Source organism: Ischnura elegans, chromosome 4 (genome assembly GCF_921293095.1).
Source record: "Ischnura elegans chromosome 4, ioIscEleg1.1, whole genome shotgun sequence".
Taxonomy (NCBI): domain Eukaryota; kingdom Metazoa; phylum Arthropoda; class Insecta; order Odonata; family Coenagrionidae; genus Ischnura; species Ischnura elegans.
In genome coordinates, this window is record NC_060249.1 from 107,473,596 (window position 1) to 107,495,442 (window position 21,847).

The following is a 21,847-nucleotide window of genomic DNA, read 5'->3' on the forward strand; positions in this document are numbered from 1 at the left end:
GGAAAAGAAAAAGCTTTCCACTGAGGAGCACTGTCAAAGAAAAGTCAACTAATGCAATATTCTCAGGCATCCATCAGACATCAATTGTGTTTCATATGCCCCTCCTTCAAACAAAAAAAAAATTCCCAACAAAATTATTTGTCATTTCTATATCAAAGAAGGACATATACACAGTGCACTAAGTGGAAGAAACTGAAAAATAAAAATTCCTTTCCAAAAAAGTTTTCAAGTTGCATAAAAAATTCTTAGAAATTTGACAGCAATAATGATTTCGTTCCTCTCACTGACTTAAGAATTCAAATGCCAAAAAAATCAGTGATTCCTCGATAGATGGGAAAGTCAACAACCAACATCTCGCTGTGATTAGATTGAAGACCTCAAAACTTCTGTAAATGCTGATATCCTAACAGCTTGCTAATGATTCTGTAATTTCTTGCTGAGATGTAGAAAATGTACCATTTACGTTAAATAGCAATAAGTCCCAGGGTAATGGTACAATTATGAAGATGAATGTTGTAAATGACATTTCATTCTTGATTTAATACGGAGTGTTAAATATAGGTAGCTGTTGTCAGTTTTACTTGAATCATCAAAATGATTCAGTCTTCTTTCTCACATTACTATCATTAGTCATTTGTTTGTTATTCAACCCATGTCATGCTTGAATCAGCTGTTTTCTCTCATCAGTCTTTTGGAGTGTATCATATGTCCTCATAATCTCAGTATATATATGTTAAAGAACTTGTGTCACCTGAAACTTGAGTGTTACATTCATTGCCACCATCCCTGACAAAGACCAAGCTTACACATAATATATAAATATTCACAATTAATCCATTCAATTAGGTAAGAATGAATTTAAGTAATGTTAACTTTTAGAATAGACATTAAAAATGATGTTAACCTTTTCCTATTCAGGCAGTCCAATAAAATCCTTGATTTTGAATATTCCAACAATCTTTTAACAGAAAAAAGTAATTACAACACTTAAAATGTCAAAAGATAAAAAAAAATTGATGTCATAAATTATGCATCTATTACCATCTAATGAGCTGCTGAGAATGTAATAGTCAACTGAAGTTGAAATTTGCTTTCATTCATTATATTAAACTGAAAAAGAAATAGAACTCTCAGCATTTAGCTAATCGGTGTATGTTTTTCTAAAAATATACGTATGTACATTGTAATACATTTTACAAAGGAAGGGCAAATTACTGACTTAAATCTAAGAAACTTACATCTTCAGTGACAGCATTATCTCGCTGAAGTTGGAATTCAACAAAGGTGTCAATAGCCTCCATGAGACTGGGAGATAGATGAAGGAGGTGGCGATGAAGACCATAGCGTACAACTAAGGAAGCAAAGGTGATATTATTCACCAATGCAGAGCGCAGATCAGTCAACTGCCCAGGACTAAGATTTCCACCAGTTTCGTATATGTGGCATGTGATCACAAAATCTGAAATTGGAAAAGAGAAAAAATATCTAACTAGGTAATGATTACTCATTCTCTGCATAAAATCCTTTCAAAGAGGCTTCAATTCACTTTAGAAAAGAGCTGGACTGAGGGAGGATACACTTTGTAAGACGTGCCCAAACCACAACTGCTACTCATAGTGCATAGCCTTTGACTGAATGGGATAAAGTATTATGTAATGTTTTATACTATGCATACATTTCTCAGAGTCGATATTTCGGTGTTCCATGCTTAGAATAAGCATGTATTGTGCATCTATGTTTTAGCATGTTTCAGCCAATGTATCAGGCTGCCTGTGTTTTAGTGTGAGAGGAGTTTGGTATCAGTGATTGAATGTAAAGTTTCCATAATCTGACAATCAAGACATCAATGTTGACGTCTGTGTTTTACTTTAGAAATGCTGTATATTTGCTTGCTTGTTTTGCAGATATTTTGGCAGGCTGGTATTTCATCAGGGCTATTCTGTAAAAGATACATCGCGGCTGCGCTATTATGACGAAGATGCTATTTGGGGGCAATATTATGACCCCTATGGTTCTCTTTCTCAAAATAGTGGCCCTCAAGCAGAATTTGGGGTCGCTTCATACCATACAAAATAACACCAGCATTTGGCTGGCATAATTCCAATTGCGACCCCCAACCTGGCCATTTTTAATGCACGGATCGTCACACTCGATTGTTTCCATGCAGTTGCTAGGATGGAAAAAAATGACCCATCCATTCTATGATTATACATCGTGCACAAATTTGCATGAGAGAAAGGAGAAAGAGATGCGATGCAACAGGAAATATTTAAATTGTAGAGCTGACATGGAGAACTCCAAAACTTCTTTCAAGACCAGATTAAGTCAATATGAAATTTTTCATGTATTTTCTAATTCGTTCATGAAGATACCAAAAACTATTTTTACTGCTACCCTAACAAGGAATACATATGTAAACTAATTGTGAAGAAAAATCTGACGAATACAAAACGTGCTTTACCACGTAAAAAATTGACTGATCCTCAATTAACATTTACATTTTTAGAATTGATCAGCAAATGTATTAAATAAAAATTTAAATGCTACAAGGGAGTTTTAACAAGTTATTTACAGTTATTTTACAGTCATAACAGTTTATTATCAGTGTATCATGATACCAATATTCTCCTCCTAGTAAACCTAGGTCAATATTTACTGTAAAAATTTTCAAGAAATATATTATGAATTATTATTATACCAACATCAAATTATGAATCATGAAGTAAATAATTATATACTCACTATTTCTATGTATGTTATGGTTACGGTTACTTGATATAGAAGGCAGAGCAAAGACTTTCACACTCACCTAAAACAGCATCTCCAAGAAATTCCAACCTTTGATAACACTCAGTAATTCTATTAGGATAATAGCTAGCATGAGTCAGAGCTTGCAGCAACAAGCTTCTGTTCTGAAATTTATAATTGATGGCTTTTTCCAGCCCTGAAGCACCACTCAGCAATGAATTAATTTTCTCCATGGCATCAATATCATCCAGATCATGTTCATTGACCTAACAATTTCAACATAAAACAAAAATTAGCATGAATACATTAGCCCTTGTCACTTTAAGTTAAGGTATCCTGATGTTTCTACAAAGTCACTCAGGTCACATGATTAATTATCTACGTAACAATTAAAAAAATATAATATGAATTCTTCTTTCATGTTATTACATAAATATCCATCTATGAAACAAAACATGAGTCAGAAGAATAAATATTCCACATGGAATATCTCTGCCACAACATAAATGGACATTCACAGTAGAAGAGACATAACCAAAACCTTAAATAACCTTGAAGCATAATCTAATACATACAACAAAGATCAAAGATAACTCAGTCTCTCACTTGAACTACATACATGCATACTTCATTGCTAAATAACAATGCAAAACAGTAAGCAGCACACTGAAAGAAATAATTGTAGCAAACAGCTGTTAAAGGACGTGCTGTATGCCTTATGTGAGACAAGGGATAATCTGTTGATACATGCTCAAACATCGACCACATTTTATGATGCTATTAATTAAATGAAGTATTTTGGAGCTATTAACCAAGAATGAGTTTTCAAATACAGAAAACAAAATAAAAAATTGTGCTGGGTAAGCGTTCAGAAGAGAAAATTCACTATTGGGTTGGAAAAATGAGAATGCATATGTTGGTGCATGCCTTGTTATATTGCCTGGTCAAGAAAATACCATACCCAACTCTCACGAGTAATTTACAACATGACTCAATACTCGACTCAAGATCAAAAAATACTACTCGCACATCCCTACTAAGATGAAATCCAGAGGACACTATCTAAGGAGAACCTTTGGTTTCTTATCTAAAGATTTTTGCCCTCAATGAGTGATTCTATTTTCAAGACACCTTATAGTTCCAAGATCACTCAGTACATGTTGGAAAATCATCTGGACTAATGGAGCTAAAGCTACCTGAGCACATACTTATGCATTAAAAATCGAAGTTTTGAAAATCACTCTTGATAAGAGAGGAGCAATTTTTGGTTAGGCCATCAAATACAATTTGTAAACAAAATTTTAAGAGAAAAATGAGGAGTGAAGGGTTTAATGGAAAGCTCAGGCTCACTGATTTTATAGTGTATAACCATTACCTCAAAATCGGTGAATAGAAAGGTTTTTCGCTTTATAACAGTTGAGCTCTTATTGGCATTAATATAAAAATCTTTCACATTACTGCTGCTATCAGCCACCTCACATTTTTTATAAATTTCACTTAATTCATCTCTTGATGAAGAGATAGCTTCACTCTGGAAGGGCCAAAAAAAACATTAAAAATGTAAGTTCACAGGTCAAGGATTTAGCAATGAGATAAAAAATTCACGAGAAATGATAATAGATGACTTTACTGACATTTACTCCAGATATTTTGCTGAATTTTCTTCGTTTAACTGGACAAGAGCACAAGTTGGCATGTTCCCCATCCCTTTTATAGCCTTTTTCCACAGAAGAATTTTCCAAAATTTCTACGTTTTCATAAAGTCTTCTACCATCCCCTTCTTCTTTAACATCAGAGATGTCTTTCTAATTTTCATTAAGGTCCCAGGTAAAACCGATAACATGTTGAAAAAGGGTTACACAAAAATAATCAACTTTTGAAAAAGACTTCTATTTCAAGTACAGTAAGTCCTCATTTCACATTAATGAGTCAGGTGCAGCATGTTATGTTAAATGAAACTCTTCAAAACAAAAAAAAATATTGTAGCCATAAATCTCTGTAAATTGTAGCCTATCCATCATCCTTTCATAGCATCAAGCATCTAAACATAAGGAATTCAACTTAATGGAGAGAGCATAACAACTAGAGAAAATTTATGGGATCAGAATGACTAGAGGATCAATCACCAATTCTATTTTATTGCTGACTATGATAGACTTTGAAAAATAAAGAAACCCGAGTACGCATTTTCTTTTTTAAATTCATATCCTACTTATCAATCCCTTCTAAATGAAAAATCAACATCCTTAACCCTTTTTCAGATAAGTTTGAAGAGTCACAAACTCATGCCTAATGGACCACAGCTTCTCCCTTAATCCTCAGCCTTAATTATAGGTGCCTCAGCCTTAATGTGGTTCATTGCTTCTTACATTCTTGTGAGTGATTCCTTTCCTCACTGAAAGGTGGATTTTTTTCATCACAACTCATCTTTCCCATCTATCAACCGAATTGCATTGATGGATTGCAATTTTAAGCCAGAGCCAGAGGACTTTTCCAGATACAAGCAATATAAAAGTACTGCTCTACTTCCGCTCATTTTCAAGATTAATATAATCAAAATAATTGAGTCCAGAGCTAGTCTTTAGGTGATTCGAGATCTTAGTTGTAGTGGATGTCATTTTTTCGACCTTGTGATATCATGCAATGTAGTTAAGTAATATTAATTCCATTATGCTCAGGTGACACTTTCAAACTGTCACGCCAAAATTATCATGATATCTTAGTTCTAGCCCTTGAATCAAGAAGATAGCATAGCTTTGATGCATAGCATAGATGCAGAGAACCTGCTAAAAATGGATGCACAAAACTTGCAGGTATGAACTTGTAGGCCACTTCTAGCACTCACCTGATAAGTTAAAACAAGATATTTATGCGTTGATTTTGGCCTAATCTAACTGTCCCAACTGCATAACACAATTTCCCACATTGAAATTCTGACCCATCTCTAAGATATTTGTTGCGTTAGATGCTGATACAACTGTTGTTCAGTTTTTAATGAAACCTTTCCCAAAAAAAAAATAAAAATACCGTTAATTCATTAAAGGGAATGATGAAGTAATCGTAGTGGGATTCTGCACGCTGTTTCACTGAAAAAACTGCATCCCATTAGTCTAAATTCCCTGATTTTTAAGTGGCGAATTTTAATCACTTTTATTTTACTTTTTATTTAAAAAATTTTTCCTTGGGGTAACATCCCAACGCTACATTGCCTAATCAAATAACCGTAACATTCTCTTGATGAAATGAGAACTTGGGCTAAGTACACACGAAATTACTCTCATTTTATGCATATTTGCAGTATTGCTTGCCTTAAATCTTATTCTTGGTTATATATTTGAGGAAATTCATTGCTGCACAAAGGTCAAAAACATTAATTGTTATGAGGTCCAGATAGCCAACTTACAGAGGTAATTCATCTTCTATACCAAATGACATTAGTTAATTTTAGGGATGGTCGAATCAGATACTTTGGATCCAAATATCCATGGATATTGCCCTTCATCGGATACCTACTTTATATCCAAATTGGCTGAAGGTATCGGATCTGAAATTTTAAATTTATCCTTTAATGAATGCAGCGTCCCATTAGAGGGAGTGGAAAGACTTCCCTTTGCATGCGTTGTTGCACAGCAATGCTTGTCATACCCATGAACCATTTTGTTTTATAGCTCTCATAGGGGTTATGCCAAAGAATTTCAGCTGCGGAAAACTTTACTGTAAAATACGATGGGCACATAGTGTGACACTTACAAAGAAATTGAACAACCATCGGGAGAATCTCAAAGCCATAAGTCACAAGTCACATGCATAGTCAAAGCAAAGTCACAAGTGACGTCGCAGATTTAAAAAAAAACCATTGGCATCTCCCCAAGTCTCTGATAATTTTTTTTTCCCTTCCTGAGATCACACAGTCAATAAATGATTATCTTTGAAGGAAAATATCAAGTTACACGAGAGCAATGGAAGCGAGTTTCATCCGTTCCGCATCTCAGCAACTGACCTCTTTCATCTTACTTGCTTCAATTCTCTGTTTCTGGAGAACAAATGCTAGGTGAGTGACTTACTGCACCCAAAGATGTCTCAATAGCTTTCAGCTATTGGCAACAATGTCACAAAATAGAAAGATCTAACATGTTCGTCCTTGACTCCCTCATTAGTAGTGTCGTTCAATGAAAGATGGAGGCATCACGCTCCTTTCCCTCCACCTCTCCTTCACACGCTTCTGCTACCCACCCCTTCCTCTCGCTGAGCAGTCGTCTCATTATGTTACTGCAACTCATTGCACATAACTCTAATTTTATTCTAAACATTGTTAATTGTGTTGCAGATTGTGCAGTTGCAATTTAATTAACTGAAATACCGATACAAATGTCTTTCATTGAGTAGAAACATTTTTATTGATATAAAGAGAAGCATGTGCTTGCATGGTGACGTGAAACTATCGCGAGGAAGTGCAAAATCCACCTCACCACAACTAAAGCATTTGTGGGTGAAACACAAGTCAGTATGCGGTGAGAAAGTGACAAAATTCAGGGGAATTAATGTGAGGAATATCAAAATACAGTCAATGGTTAATTCCTTAATTAAAACCTATTTTCATTTCCAAACGCAAGCCTAACGGTTTACATCATGAGCGTGACAAAAATTTATAGTTTTAAAAAAATAATTTTAAAACTTATAAAAATTATTTTTAATCAGTAAAAATATTAAAACATGCATGTAAATCTAAAAAGAAACTTGAATAATTACTTCGTTTAATAGCAGACAATTGAAAATACTTAAGGATTCAAAAATATCTGAAGATCTGGCTCCAAAAATCAAGGATCCGATCCAGATCCGGGTTCAAAAAAAATCCTGGATATGTCCATCCCTAGTTAATTTAGATCATCAATTAGGTTTGGAGCTAGTGGAAATGAGTTTTTGGAAAGCAATACCGTTTGAGATGTCATTTTTGCCATCATAGGTTATCGGGCGAATGGGGATAACTGACTTCCGCGTAAAGGGTCCACCTTAAAACCTTCAAGGTCATCGATATTCATAGGGTAGAAATGGAGCGGTGGCTGAGTTGTGCATGAATAACATCAACATGTAAAAGGGTCCGGGAGAGACAATGGCTTCATTCCTTCCTAGCAGTTGTAGGCCCTATGCATCTCAGGAAAACAGGGTGGCAGTTGTTCAGTAGTAGAAGACGATTTTGATACAGCCATACAGAGTGCTGATAGCAGACTGCATACCAAGCACTGATAGCACAGTCGCCGCAACATTTTCTGATAAACACGAAACTATGATTACGAGTGGCTCCTTTCCCCCTCAACTATTTTTCAATTTTTAGGAGACAGGATTGTTTTGGATGAGAATGCAATCTAGTTCATTCATTTTCAGAGAAGATAAACCTGGGTCAGGTTTCAAGGCATTTAAAGACCGTTTCTTGTTGTTGCTTGGTGCAAAGGCCTCAGGGGACTCCAAATTAAAGCCAGTGATGATATAGCATTCAAAAAATCCACAAGCAATAAAATGGTATCCAAAGTAGCATTTGGATGAGCAACCCAAGGGTCTGGGTTGCACAAGAATTATTTTAAGACTGGTTTGAAAATTCGTCACCTGCTGGCAACGCATTGCAAACCCCTGAGCTAGCATGTTTTTTTCCTAGATCTTTGCCCGCCCGCAGATAAGGAGGGAATTTTGGGAGCATGTACGAATTATTTTTTGCGAGAAAAAAGTCTTTGAGTGCGTGCTGACCATATTTAAAGATATTTTAAACTATCAAAATTTAATATAAATAAGGTTTTCTAAGGCTATTCACAGAAATATAATATGGTTTAAAGTAAATTTGATACCCAACACCTATGCTACCTAGATACCCAACACCTATGCTACCTAGATACCCAACACCTATGCTAAGTAGATATTGAGCGTGGAATCAATTCTGTTACATCATATAATGATTTTTTGCAGCACATAAGTTTTCAAAATGATCATTCACTATTCACAGTTGAAGAATTCACGGACAAAATTGAAAATAGGTGGATATAGAGCTAAAACTAAACAAGCTAAACAACAAAACATTAACAACAATCATAAGACACACAAGTATCTATTCAGTACTAGTCAGCTAAGATAATTTTTGTGGAAATGTACTTTTAAGGACAGCACAACTTGAGCACTTACTGTACATGAAATAGAATAGAAGAAAATGGTCTCAAATAATTAAAAAGGTCACACTAAAAATAACAACATTGAAAAAGAAGAGGTAAAACAGAATGCACAGTTTTCCAGAGCAACCTATCAGCGAGGATATACACAGTAAACACCCACTTTACAATGGGTTCGACTTATGATAGATTCAACATGCAAGTTGAACTGAATTTACTTTTTAAAAGTTCAAAATTTTCCGTTCTTCCACTTGCACAAATTGTCATCAATTATGTAATTCCACAACTCATTTTTCAACGAAACACATTTTGAACGCATCAACATTTTCATTCTCTTTAAAATTAATCCTGATCCAGAAATTACACCAATTTAACATACATATTTTGAAATTCGCTCTATGATCGGTTCTGTGGGACATATCAATATCGTAAAGTGAGGGCTATTGCTCTCCTTTCTGATACAAGTAAAGCACTGCACTGCAAGCATCACAATAGAAAAATAAATCTTTTCATAATTTGACCAGGATTTTGATAAATTAAATTACATCAGGAATTTATTTTTTTAACAGAAAGAAAAGGTTATTTAATAAACAGTTTGAATGAAAATTTGGCAAATAATGGATTAAAGTTTCCCACTCCACTAACTGTAACAAACTTAAACAAAAAATTCTTGAGATAGTTATATCTACCTCAGAAAGAAGACATCACAAGTTTTTGTCATAATTTAAAAGTAAAAATCAAACTAATACAGAGCCACATTTAGAAATAAAAAGCATTCTGAACTTGTTGATGATTATGCCTTCAAATATTTTATGTAAGCATTTTAGACTAATGAATCAATCTTAATCTGAGAAGTGAAAGAAATAATAAGAAAAATCTACATTTAAGACAAAATTAGACTTTAAAAAATCTTCATGAAACTATAAAAAGGGTGTCTCCAATTCTAATACTTCAACCAAATTTTTTTTTCATCCATTATACTTCCTCAATTTAAAATTCCCAATGAGCATCATTTGGTGCTCAAGGGCAAGAAAATAACACTACATTAGCAGCCAAATCTATGATAAACCAGATTTAGAAAAAAAGGAAAGAAAACTGGAATATAACCAGAATGTATATGCTTGACTTGTGAATTATGAAAAAGCATCTGCAGGAGTGGGCTTAGTATCTGCAAAAATATAGGCATAGACTGGAAAGATAGATGACTCTATCATAATCTGTACACGGCTAAGATTGCACAAATGAGTGTAGCTGATAAAGAATTAGAAAAGAACTAATGATGACAATTGTCATCATTAGTTCTTTTCTAATTCTTTCACAAAATTACTTCACCACCTAACTCCTAGAAGAAACCATAAAATATAGCTGAATGTTAGGCTCAGTAATTAAATTGCTTTTCAATAGACCACATTAATACTAACACCAAGAAAACTGCAGATTATTTCACCCAAAAGCATGTGCAATTTAACAATACAAAACAAACACAATTCCAGCATTACTTCATCAGCAACAAATAATACAGGCAACTAACACGCAGACATGCTAATGCTAATCGCAACAAACAGAAAAGAATTAACCCCAAATACAATTCATCAACTTTTGCAATACACATGAAATTTGGTGATAATTAAGTATACAATTTTAACAATGAAAGTCATGTATTTTGCCTAGTGACAAAATGAAAAACTCACAAAAACAACAGGCTTTCAGAGCTAATTGAAAAACTACAACAGGATCATTTCATCAGTATTTGACATGCCAATCAAACCAACCCTCCCTGTTTCCTTTAAAATTTAATTACTAATTTTCATCAGATAAATATTTTTACTAAAATAATTATATGAAAGCTGAAATAATGAACACAACATGACAGTTGGCTACATCAAAGTTGTTGCTATGGAAGGGCCTTTGTACTATCATTTGCAAAAGTCTTGCAACAAATCGAGCGGCGCCACTTTCGCTCCATTGTCGATTGCTGGCCACCATTAAGTTTGAATGATCACTATCTAGGTATGAATCTTCATGGTAGCTCGGGAACGACTCACAAACGGGTCGTCGTGACACGTGAGACGTAGGAAATCATTACGATGTTCAGTTGAGTAAACGAGCGTAGATGTTGTTAAGTCATCGCGGCGTTTGAGATTATTTTTGTACCCATAGTTGACTGGAGTAGATAATTGAAAATATTTACCCGTTAAAAGAGTGGGTATAACCTATGACGCCTGGCTTCCAATGGTAAACCCCATAAGGCCGGCTGGGGGCACGATTTCGCCATTAGGAACACGGAAATCAACTCGCTCGTAACCCTTTTTTTTAGGGATTCAACGTCGTTCAGGAGACTTTATATTAAGTTGTTGAAATATTTGTTCGATATAGAAGAATTAATAAATGAAAAAAATTAACTGGCAATTTTCCGGAAAAAAACACGACTCTGTCGTCTCCAGCATATTTAATTGATTGGCATTAAATAGTTCTTTACGTAGGTTGAAGCTGATAAAGATAGCTCCATAAGCTTTCTTCTTCATTAATTATCAATTTGTTAATTGGATATATATATTTACACCGATGGAAATGTTTCTTCCGAAAAAAATGGAATTTTGATTGCCAAAAAAATCGCTAGGCCTCATTGTTGCTAGCAGAGTGCACGATTAAGGATTACCATTACATAGGTTATTCCTAGGATTGTACTTAGTAGATCAGCTAGTCTCACATTCTGTCCCTTTCCAACAAAATTACTGTATTTAAAAAACACTGATTGTAGAATACTGAAGCCTAAAGTTTAAAAGTAAAAATCTTCACTTAATTTATATCTTTTTCTATCCCTAAGAAAAGTTTCCGTCACTGCTCATTTACGAAACGAAAAAGGGTAAAATTGTTCTGAAAAACTTTACTGGATAAATTAACTTGGCAGGAAATGGCGAAAAGTTGATGACAAATAGGCAGCATATTACATAGATGGACATCATAATCGCTGCAAAATATCATTCATAATTATCTTTTTAATCAGCTAAAATTGATCTATTTAAGAAATTACGTATATGGAACCTTAGATTATTACGATAGTTCTCATTCCAAAGGTTAATAATGTTGAGCAGTTACGGACCTGTAAAGGAAACCATATAGTACTAGGAATTACATTCACCAGTGATTCTGAATGGAGTTCCTTCAAGAAAACGCAATTGATTCGTCCTACCGCGCTAACTACGCATGATTCCCGTCGCACGGTCATTTAAATTAGAAATTGTTGCAAAAAATGCTCAAATTCAACAGCTGGTACCCTCTTAACATAAATTTCAAAAATAAAAAAACTTTAAAATAAAATACGGCTGAGCGGAGGATAAAAAAATTTTCGGCCTCGGGAAGGACTTGAACGCGGGCCCCTCCTCTTACCAGCCCGAATGTTTACCCACTAAGCTACTTCTAGTTCAAGGTCATTGAGCGGTAATTTTGAGTATTTGTTGCTATTGTAACACTGAGCTCCTTCATGTGCTTTTCCTACGGCTTCTCACTTGAACGAATTTGATCAAAATAATCACTTTCTCGGTATATTAGTCTTTTATTCTTTTATATGATTATAACTTGAGCACGCAGGCTTTCGCATACTCTATGTTTCGGCTGGTTAGTATATACAATAAGAATACAATGATGTTGTCGCCTGGGACTTCGGTATGGTATCGTCTTTTTAAGTTATTATTATTTGTTATTATTTTTCAAACTCGGTATTTGTATTTCTAATGAAGCAAGCGTATACATTCATTACAAACAGAAATTCTGTTAGAATTTGCTTACGTCCTTTTAACTCAACTTGAAAGGTTTTATGAAATGAGCTGCAGTTCCACTGATGCCTTAAACATAAAACGTATTGCCAACAAACACATTTCCTAATATGTACAATGTAACCTACTTAATGCAAGCAGATAATTCAATTAATAATGTTAAGTAAGTATCCTACATTATCCCGAATTCATCAGTGTATATGTAAATGATTGCATCTAAATAAGATAACTTAATCATCAACGACATAGCAGCTTAGAGTTATTATTCGCATTCACACTAATTCAGCAGTAGAACATATTATCAAACAATACCTGTTGAAATCCGACAATCATTTAAAATGGGACTTTTACCTGGAATTAAGTTTTCCTCGTCATACTTTGAATAAGTGGAAAGGAATACATCTTTACCGATTGACGGACGTCGGAGAACTCTGTTATTACTTACGCAACGATTAATGCCGATCAGCTTAACTAATTCATATTTTACGTGTTTGCTCAGATATTTATATGATGAAACACTGGGAATTTCAAAGCTGCCTCGTATCATATGTCATAGATATTGTATTAAAACATCAACCCGAGTCGATAGATGTAAACAAAAGTCTGCCATGTTCACAGTGAACGACTCGTGATTTCCAGCTCTCTGAAAAGAGCTGAGATCACTCAAAAAGAGCCAAGCTACCAACTTTTTAAAATCTCTCCGAGGAATTACCTTCGATCTTTCCTACTGCATTAAATGCTACAATGTGTTTAGGGGAATATCATGAACATTAATTTCACTTAAATGGAAGCGGTCAAATCCCGAGACTGAAAAGGATGACAAAATACCTCAACCACCCAATGACAGGTTCTCCATGCATTGAACCATGAAAACTAGTATTGGATTGTTGCATACACCCGAAAACCATACAATTTCCGGGCACAATCTTTGTGGAGCGAAAGTGGCGCCGCTCGATTTGTTGCAAGACTTTTGCAAATGATAGTACCTGATGGCTCACATAGCTGAAATATGTAATTAGTCCATTAAAATGACAGGGAAATAGCCTCAGGTATTTGAGTAATTTTACTACAATAAAGCTGAATCTGTTGAAATAATTATGAATTTAAATGTTATAACCCATTAAAGTGATCATTCTTTGATAATCTTAATTAGGAACTAAAATATTTTGGAATATGAAGCCAATGAGAAAGTAGAATAGCGATACCCATTTAATTTCATGCTTTCCTAGCTAATCATATTATTGCCAGCTTACATTCTCAAAAAACTCTAGTACAACAACAGTCACATTCCTTCAATAAAATTTTTCAATACTTACACTCTAAATATGAGCTTAAAAATTTACAGGGCTTGATGTATTTACTACTTACAAGCAAAAGTTTAAAAATAGGTGATTAGTTGACTAAAGGCCGTATCACACTAGCGACTGCGACCGCGACTGGCCCGTCGACCAATCAGAGCGAGGCAGTCGACACTGCGACTGCGACTCAGAAGAATAGCCGACCGGCTATTCTTCTGAGTCGCAGTCACAGTCGCAGCCAATCAGAGAGCTCTATTTCAATCTCGCGCGCTTGCGGCAGACGTGTTTGTTTTGGTTACCGTAGCGAGGGAAGTTCAAGATGGTTGTGAGATAACGCTGAGATAATTTCGGATTTTTAAAGTGAAGATGGAAGCCCAGCATATTACATATTGGACCCGAGTACACAGGTGAGTAATAATGAAGTGCGTTTTAACATATTTTAGGAACAATTTCAACAATTGCTGCTCTCTATCCACTCTTTGGGCTTTCGTAAACAAACAAGCCACAAGCAGAAATGTTCATACGTGCGCATGCGCGACCGTGGCGTCGGCCGCAATGTGTGATCGGGTGCAGTCGTAGCCACAGCCGAAATCGCGGTCGCAGCGGCGGTCGCAGTCGCTAGTGTGATACGGCCTTAAGATTACTAAACTCTGACATCATTACTTTAAAATGCCAATCATAATAACTAAGAGCAAATAACAATCAATCAATAAGATTCACATCCTCATTGTCAGTATTTTGCACAGGATTAGACATTTTTAAAAGTAAAAGCATATTATTCTTTAAATCTATTACTTTATCATAACAGGCTCTTAAAATAAATCAAAATGATCAACTCAAGTGCCTAACCACCAATATTTACACCGAAGAAGTCTAATAACATATTTCGCTGATGAAAATAATGAGATCAATATTTTCCCAAAACAGCCTCCACGAAATACGTCATAAGAAAAATTTGATGTTTCGCTCCTATCACATGTTTTTCAATACTTCATCACAGTGAAATATGGACAAGGTCAAAAAAGAGTCAGTTTACTTACCCTAAACAGGCTGATATCTTTTATTTTTTCTGACATCTGCTGCACAGAAGAAGAAAGATTCTTAGCATCTCCCCAGTCTACAACTCCTCCTATTATCTCATACTCGGCTTGGTCCTTGATGATTCCCTTTCTGCCTATTTCGAGGGCTTCCGTTCCCACGAGTTCTTCCCATTTTCCAGCAGGACCATTTTTCCCAAGCGGGAACACTCCAAACCACCCCAACAAGCGAAGAGCTGCTGTACAGCCACCACTGATCAGCCATGCTCCTATTAAGGACTCGACACAATCTGCCACACTTTTATCTGGAACATTTTGAGTGCCAAGGAGAGCCTCAAGAGTAGTTGAAGAAGTCCCCACTGTATTGTTGGTAAGACTCTCATACAAAGATTCTTCTATGTCACGCATTGTATCTCGAGATAAAATACCAGACCGGCGTTCTGTCTCAGGAATGATCAACTAGAAGGAATAAAAGAGGACGTGGAATTTAACCAAATTATTTGGCAAGTAAATATAGATATATATATAAGATATATATAGATATAGATATAAGATATATATAGATATATGAACACCTAAAATATACAGTTAAATAAATCTGTAAAATAGTACCCTAATATTTTAAATACTAATCTTCTACTGTACATATTTTGTTTCTGGTACAAGTAATGTAGCATAATACTCACTTGAAACAATATATTTTTTGTAATTCCTCCACTTGAGTTTAACTTTTCCTTCAGGAAGTTTGGAACAGCAAAGCCAGGGGGAGTCCAATCAGACTGAGGAGCCAAAGCATGCACTTTCATTCTCCCTCCCAAATTTCTAGCCTTGCCACAATAGAAAAGGTGTCTATTACTGATCATTTTTCCTTTGATCATGGTCAGTTTTCCTTCATCCAGAGTTGGATACCTTTAAAAGAGAAGTAATTGTCAAATAATTCTTCTGGCTTGATTATTAGTTCAATTCTAAAAAAAATTTCTCTGCATTCCTTAACCATTTATTAAAATAAAATACTAATGAGTAGATATTTTTTAGCGTCCTAGTATAGGGAAATAGGCGTCCCTGAGGAAAATCTTAGTTTATGGTTACCATTACTCAGGTCATGGAAAAGTTTTCCCCATTTTACAAAATACACTACCATGAATTTACAGAAGAATCTAAAAATAGCTACCCAAAATGGGTGAGGCGTGTTCACATTGTTAGAAACCTGCAGAAGCTTGGTACCTATACTACATAATGATGACTCAAAATCAAACTTAACAGGGCAGGTACTTGAACAAAGTCTGTTTATTTTCAACATATTAGGTTCCAGTATTTTTCAGATGTAAGTTGCACCAATCCTGCACTTCTCAATTCAAAGGCCTGAGCATAAGGGATTTCTTGATATTTTGTGGTATCAAATCAATGAAAATTTCATACCATTGCAAGGGAATTACTACAACTTTACTATGTCGCACAATATCACAGGGCCCAGAAAAATCACATCTGCTAAGATAGAGATCTTGAGCAATCTCAAGACTTGGTTTTTTGAGCAAATAAATCTCAGCATCAAGTGGGAGTCAACAGCAATTTTTTCTCACTCAAATCTAAAAAATTCAAGACTCAAACTACCTTACTTTTCAGTCATCATTGCATCTTCATGCCACCACTATGTTTACATCATGAGTTTGTGTTCCTCTTCCCCTACTTCAGATTCTATTTTTTTATGTTTGTACATGCTTATGCAACTTGAGTGATTGTTATTTTTTATATGCATGAGACCAAAATGGTTGATTTCTTCTTGTCAGGATTAGCTTTCCCTGAAACGAATGAGCTATTTCTATCTCACTGTCTGAGAGAGTGAGTAACTTTCATTTTGCCTTCTATGTATTTCTTCCCTGGTGGCGGGAATCATGCCTGGAGACTTATTTTGGCGAAAACATTGTGCTCCATCTGAGGGGAATTGGTGGAATAAAATTCCTGCTGATGATACTGGTGATTAAAAGCATTCTCGGCAGCTTGCTGCTCTGAGCATCTGCCCAGTAAGCAGGCCTATGGTTCGATACACAGTCAAGGTGAAATTTTTTCCATGTGTTTATGGCAATCACTTCATCTCCACACCACTGCTATAACAAAGTCATGTGTTTGTGTTCCTATCCTATATATTTTGTAAAGACTTCTAGCTACATTATATCATAAATATTTTAGAAAACAAGATGACACACACAGTTTTTCATGAATAAGCACCATTTGTATCAATTTTTATCGAACTCTTAGGGGGTTGGGTCAAGAGCTCCTTTTTTGAAGTAATATGACCAGCATAAAGGATTTAAAAATACAGCCTACTTTTTGCATACAAAAACCCAGGTGGATATTTTCTATGCCAGCCAATCTTTTAATTTTTCCTGCTTTAATAAGCATGGATTCACATACGCAAAGCCTTATACAAATAATGGACTACCTATGCAGACTTGCCTCTGACTTTAGACAGACCACATTATGATCCTACAAATGCATAATAATAAGCTCTTCTTGAATATTTTTAATGCAATTTGTACTATCTCCATGTTGGTAGCACTGCAAATAAGTGAGTAGTACGGTGCGCAATGTAAAATGTAAGAGTGTAAAGTAACATTGGTTAATAAACAGTTATTAAGTACCATGTGACCATGTCTGAACATAACAGTGGCGACGAGGATGGGATACACAACGATTCATTAACTGTAATGGCTAATCAAAAGTTTTCCATCAACATTAAGCCTTTTAATGAATCTGAAGTGTCATGGTCAACTTATGTTACGGTACTAAAACATCAGTTTCGCGCGCAAAATGTTCCTCCAGAGAAGCAAGTGGATTTATTCCTTGGACATGTAGGATTTAACACTGTGGAGTCGCTGATAAATATTTTACATCCAGTAGAACCAGGTACGAGAACATTTGACGAGTTATGTCGTGAGTTGGGGCGCAGATTGGAACCCGAACCATCTTCAATTCGCTCTCGAACGGTGTTTGGTCAGAGGATGCAGCAACAGGGGGAAACAGTAATGGAATACATAAGCGCTTTAAAAGTGTTGACCAAGCATTGTAAGTTCAATGAAACTTTAGAAGATCGCCTCAGAGATCAGTTGGTGGTAGGTTTGAAGTCAGAACGTATCAGGCAGAGATTGTTTGAAGAAGGTGATAATTTGAGGTGGGCCAGGGCTTCTGAGATAGCACTTTCCGTGGAAGCAGCAGTGAGATATGCTTCTGAAGTGAATCAGAACCAAAGTGTGAATAAAGTTCAATTTAAACCTAAGTCAGCCGCTCGACGGCAAGATGGAGTGGTACGTGAGAAGGCTGCAACTATGATCAATCAACTGACGTGTTATTGTTGTGGTGAAAAGGGGCATACCAGACCTAGATGTCCCAAGAGGAAATCTACCTGTGAAAAGTGTGGGAAAAAAGGTCACATTTCTAAGATCGCAACATTACCCGGAACAATAAGGCGATAGTGAACTCCCTGGAGGAACAAGGAAGTTCGGATTCAGAAGAAGATGACAAGGACAGCTTATTTTGTGATTATGTGGTGGTAACTAATTCTGGTAATAAGAAAACCACTTCAAAAGGAAACCACGTGAAAGGTATTTCTAATTGCTGTAAAGCTTCCAAGGTTGGTCTTGTTTCTGAAAGTAAGGTAAATCCAAACATTCAAAATCGATATAAACGGAAAATTAAACAAAAGGATGCGTGGTATCTAACCATAATTGTTGAGGGAAAGCATGTTCCATTTGAAATTGATACTGGTTCCGCAGTTACCCTAATGTCAAACTCTCAGTTTTATGAAACATTTCCTGACAAACTCTTGAAACACAGTAATGTGCATCTGAAAACCTACACAGGAGAAAGAATAATTCTTGTGGGGGAATGTCTGGTAGATGTTAGAGTTAAAAATATCAAGAAAACCCTAATGCTATATGTTGTAGAAAATGATTGTAAACCCATTGTGGGTAGAGATTGGTTAAAAGAAATTCCTGTGGAATGGGAAATAGTGCAAGGAAAGGTAAAGAAAATTGAGAGGGTTGGAAACAATCTGGCTTCATTGCTGGAACAGTATGAAACATTGTTTGACATCAAACCAGGGGTTTTAAAAGATATTGAGGGGAAACTCTGGCTAAAAGAGGATGCCAAACCAAAAGCAATGAAGTTCAGACATCCACCCTATGCATACAAACCCCTCATTGAAAAAGAAATAGATCTAATGGTAAAACAGAACATCTTGGTGAAAGTAGATAACAGTGAATGGGCTACCCCAATTGTTCCAAGACCTAAGGGAGTGGATAGAGTAAGAATATGTGGGGATTTTAAGGTAACTGTTAACCCAAATTTAGTGGTTCCCCAATATCCATTACCAAGAATAGAGGACATTTTCAGTCATCTTGAGGGTGGGAAGAAGTTTACCAAGTTAGATCTAAACTCAGCATATCATCATCTAAAGATGAACAAGGATTCACAAGAAATTCTAACAATCGCAACCCACAAAGGACTGTATCAGTATACAAGGCTAGCGTTTGGTATTGCTTCTGCTCCTGCCATATGGCAACAATGTATGGATCAGATACTTACAGGGATACCGAATTGTTTCTGTTTTCAAGATGATATATAACTGGTAGTTCCGATTCTGAGCACTTGAAAAATTTAGAGTTACTCTTTCAAAGACTACTAGAAAAGGGATTGACCATAAACAGAAACAAATGTATTTTTATGGCTGAGTCTGTAGAATACTGTGGACACATTATCGATGCCAAGGGGATACACAAAACAAATAAAAGAATCAAATCAGTAACAGATTGTCCTCGACCACAGAATGTATCAGAGGTAAAAGCATTTTGTGGTTTTGTTAACTACTACAATAGATTTCTGCCTAAAATTGCAGAGGTTTTGACTCCCATGTATAAACTCTTAAAAAAAGGAACCAAATGGCATTGGTCTCATGAATGTGATAAGGCTTTTAAGAAGGCAAAACAATTGGTGGCATCTGACAAAGTTTTAGTACACTACAACCCAAATTTAAATGTAGAATTAGCATGTGATGCCTCAAGTTATGGCATTTCAGGGACATTATCCCATGTATTTGAATCAGGGGACGATAAACCCATCTCTTTTGCATCAAGGTTACTAAGTGACAGCGAAAAAAAATATGCCCACATTCATAAGGAGGCTTTGGCCATCATATGGGCGATAAAAAAATATGATCGCTACCTCAGAGGTAGGCACTTTACAATTGTAACAGATAGCAAACCGCTCGCTTCTATGTTTAATCCTGCTAAAGCTGCTTCTACCATTGCGGCAGACAGGCTGCAGAGGTGGGCATTGTTTCTAGCCAACTATGATTACAGTGTGAAATACAAACCAACACACAAACACGCCAATGCAGATGGGCCATCGAGGTTACCAGCAATGGATGAGGAGGATGATATTAATTGTGATGTTGAGGACATGTGTAAAGTAAATCTGTTGGAAATGGATTTAAGTCCTGTAACCTGTGAGGAAATTAATAGGGAAACTAAGAAAGACAGGGTATTGTCCAAAATATTCCATTATGTTATTTCAGGATGGCCTGAGACTATTTCAGAGGAAACTAAACCTTATGCCAGGAATAAGCATAATTACTCAATAATAGATGGTTGTATTACAATGCATGGAAAAACTGTAATTCCAAAAGTATTACAGGGCAAAATTTTGAATGAATTACATGAGGGGCATATGGGGGTAGTGAAAATGAAAGCGGTAGCAAGAGATTTTGTATGGTGGCCTGAGCTTAGAAAAGACTTATAGAATATTACAAAAACATGCACAGGTTGTCAAATCACGCAAAATTCTCCGAGTTACTCAAAAAAACATCACTGGGAATGGCCAGAATATCCTGGAATAAGATGGCATTTGGATTTTGCAGGCCCTTTCCAGGGTAGTATGTATTTAATTGTCATTGATGCGCATTCCAAGTGGCCTGAAGTGTTTAAGATGAAAAATATAACAACAGATAGCACAATAGATGTACTGCACACACTCATTGCTAGGTGGGGCATTCCAAAAACTATTGTCACTGATAATGGGCCTCAGCTAACTTCTAGTGAATTTAAGAAATTTTGTCATGAAAATGGTATTCGTCATTTATTTACAGCACCTTATAATCCATCCTCCAATGGATTGGCTGAAAGAGGGGTGCAAACTTTCAAAAAGGCTCTCACTGCAGCAACTAATGATAAAGGGTCAAATAATCAGAAGCTGCAGAGATGGCTTCTCAAGTATCGTTCTACCCCACACTGTTTCACTGGGAAACCACCTGCAGAATTGCAAGTGGGGAGACAACTTCGAACAAAATTAACTATGTTGAAACAAAGTTTCTCTGAGGTATTGAGTAATAAGAAACACACAGATGTATGTACTTATAAAGTATATCATCCTGGTGATTTAGTGAACATCTTAAACTATGGAAAAGGGGACAAATGGATAAATGGAGTGGTTGTGAAACCCATTGGTAATAAGATGTATGTAATATGTACTAGTGAAGATGTATATTGTGTTAGGAATTTAAAACAGATCCTCTCCAGAGAGGAAGGTGACGGTAGAACCCCTATGAAGAACTTAATAGACTCAAAGACTGCTCATACTAGTGGAAGTCAGGGTTCAGATCGTGAGAACTATCTAAAAGGGGATGGAGTTATAGATTTAGGTTGTGAACATCTACTCAAATCGGCTGTGAGTCCACAGCCATCAGCTGGTGATAGTGGTTCCAAGGAATGCATGGATACATCAATAACACAGGCTGATTCATGTATGGATTCTGAATGTAAGAGCTCCCAAAGTGATCTAGTGAC

General features: G+C 35.8%; 1 protein-coding gene across 3 annotated transcripts in view; it reads right to left on the reverse strand.

The window, feature by feature from the left end:
* Positions 1–21,847, reverse strand: part of LOC124157868 (endoribonuclease Dicer-like) — a 159,207-nt gene that overhangs the window by 6,859 nt on the left and 130,501 nt on the right. For 2 of the 3 annotated variants that reach the window (XM_046532925.1, XM_046532924.1), the window contains exons 24-29: positions 15,698–15,920; positions 15,015–15,470; positions 4,383–4,553; positions 4,124–4,279; positions 2,810–3,014; positions 1,239–1,459 (exon numbers count right to left, since the gene is read on the reverse strand). In XM_046532925.1, coding sequence (XP_046388881.1) covers positions 1,239–1,459; positions 2,810–3,014; positions 4,124–4,279; positions 4,383–4,553; positions 15,015–15,470; positions 15,698–15,920 — 1,432 coding nt within the window. The remainder of the gene's footprint in view (positions 1–1,238; positions 1,460–2,809; positions 3,015–4,123; positions 4,280–4,382; positions 4,554–15,014; positions 15,471–15,697; positions 15,921–21,847) is intronic. The other variant, XM_046532926.1, reaches the window with a different exon arrangement.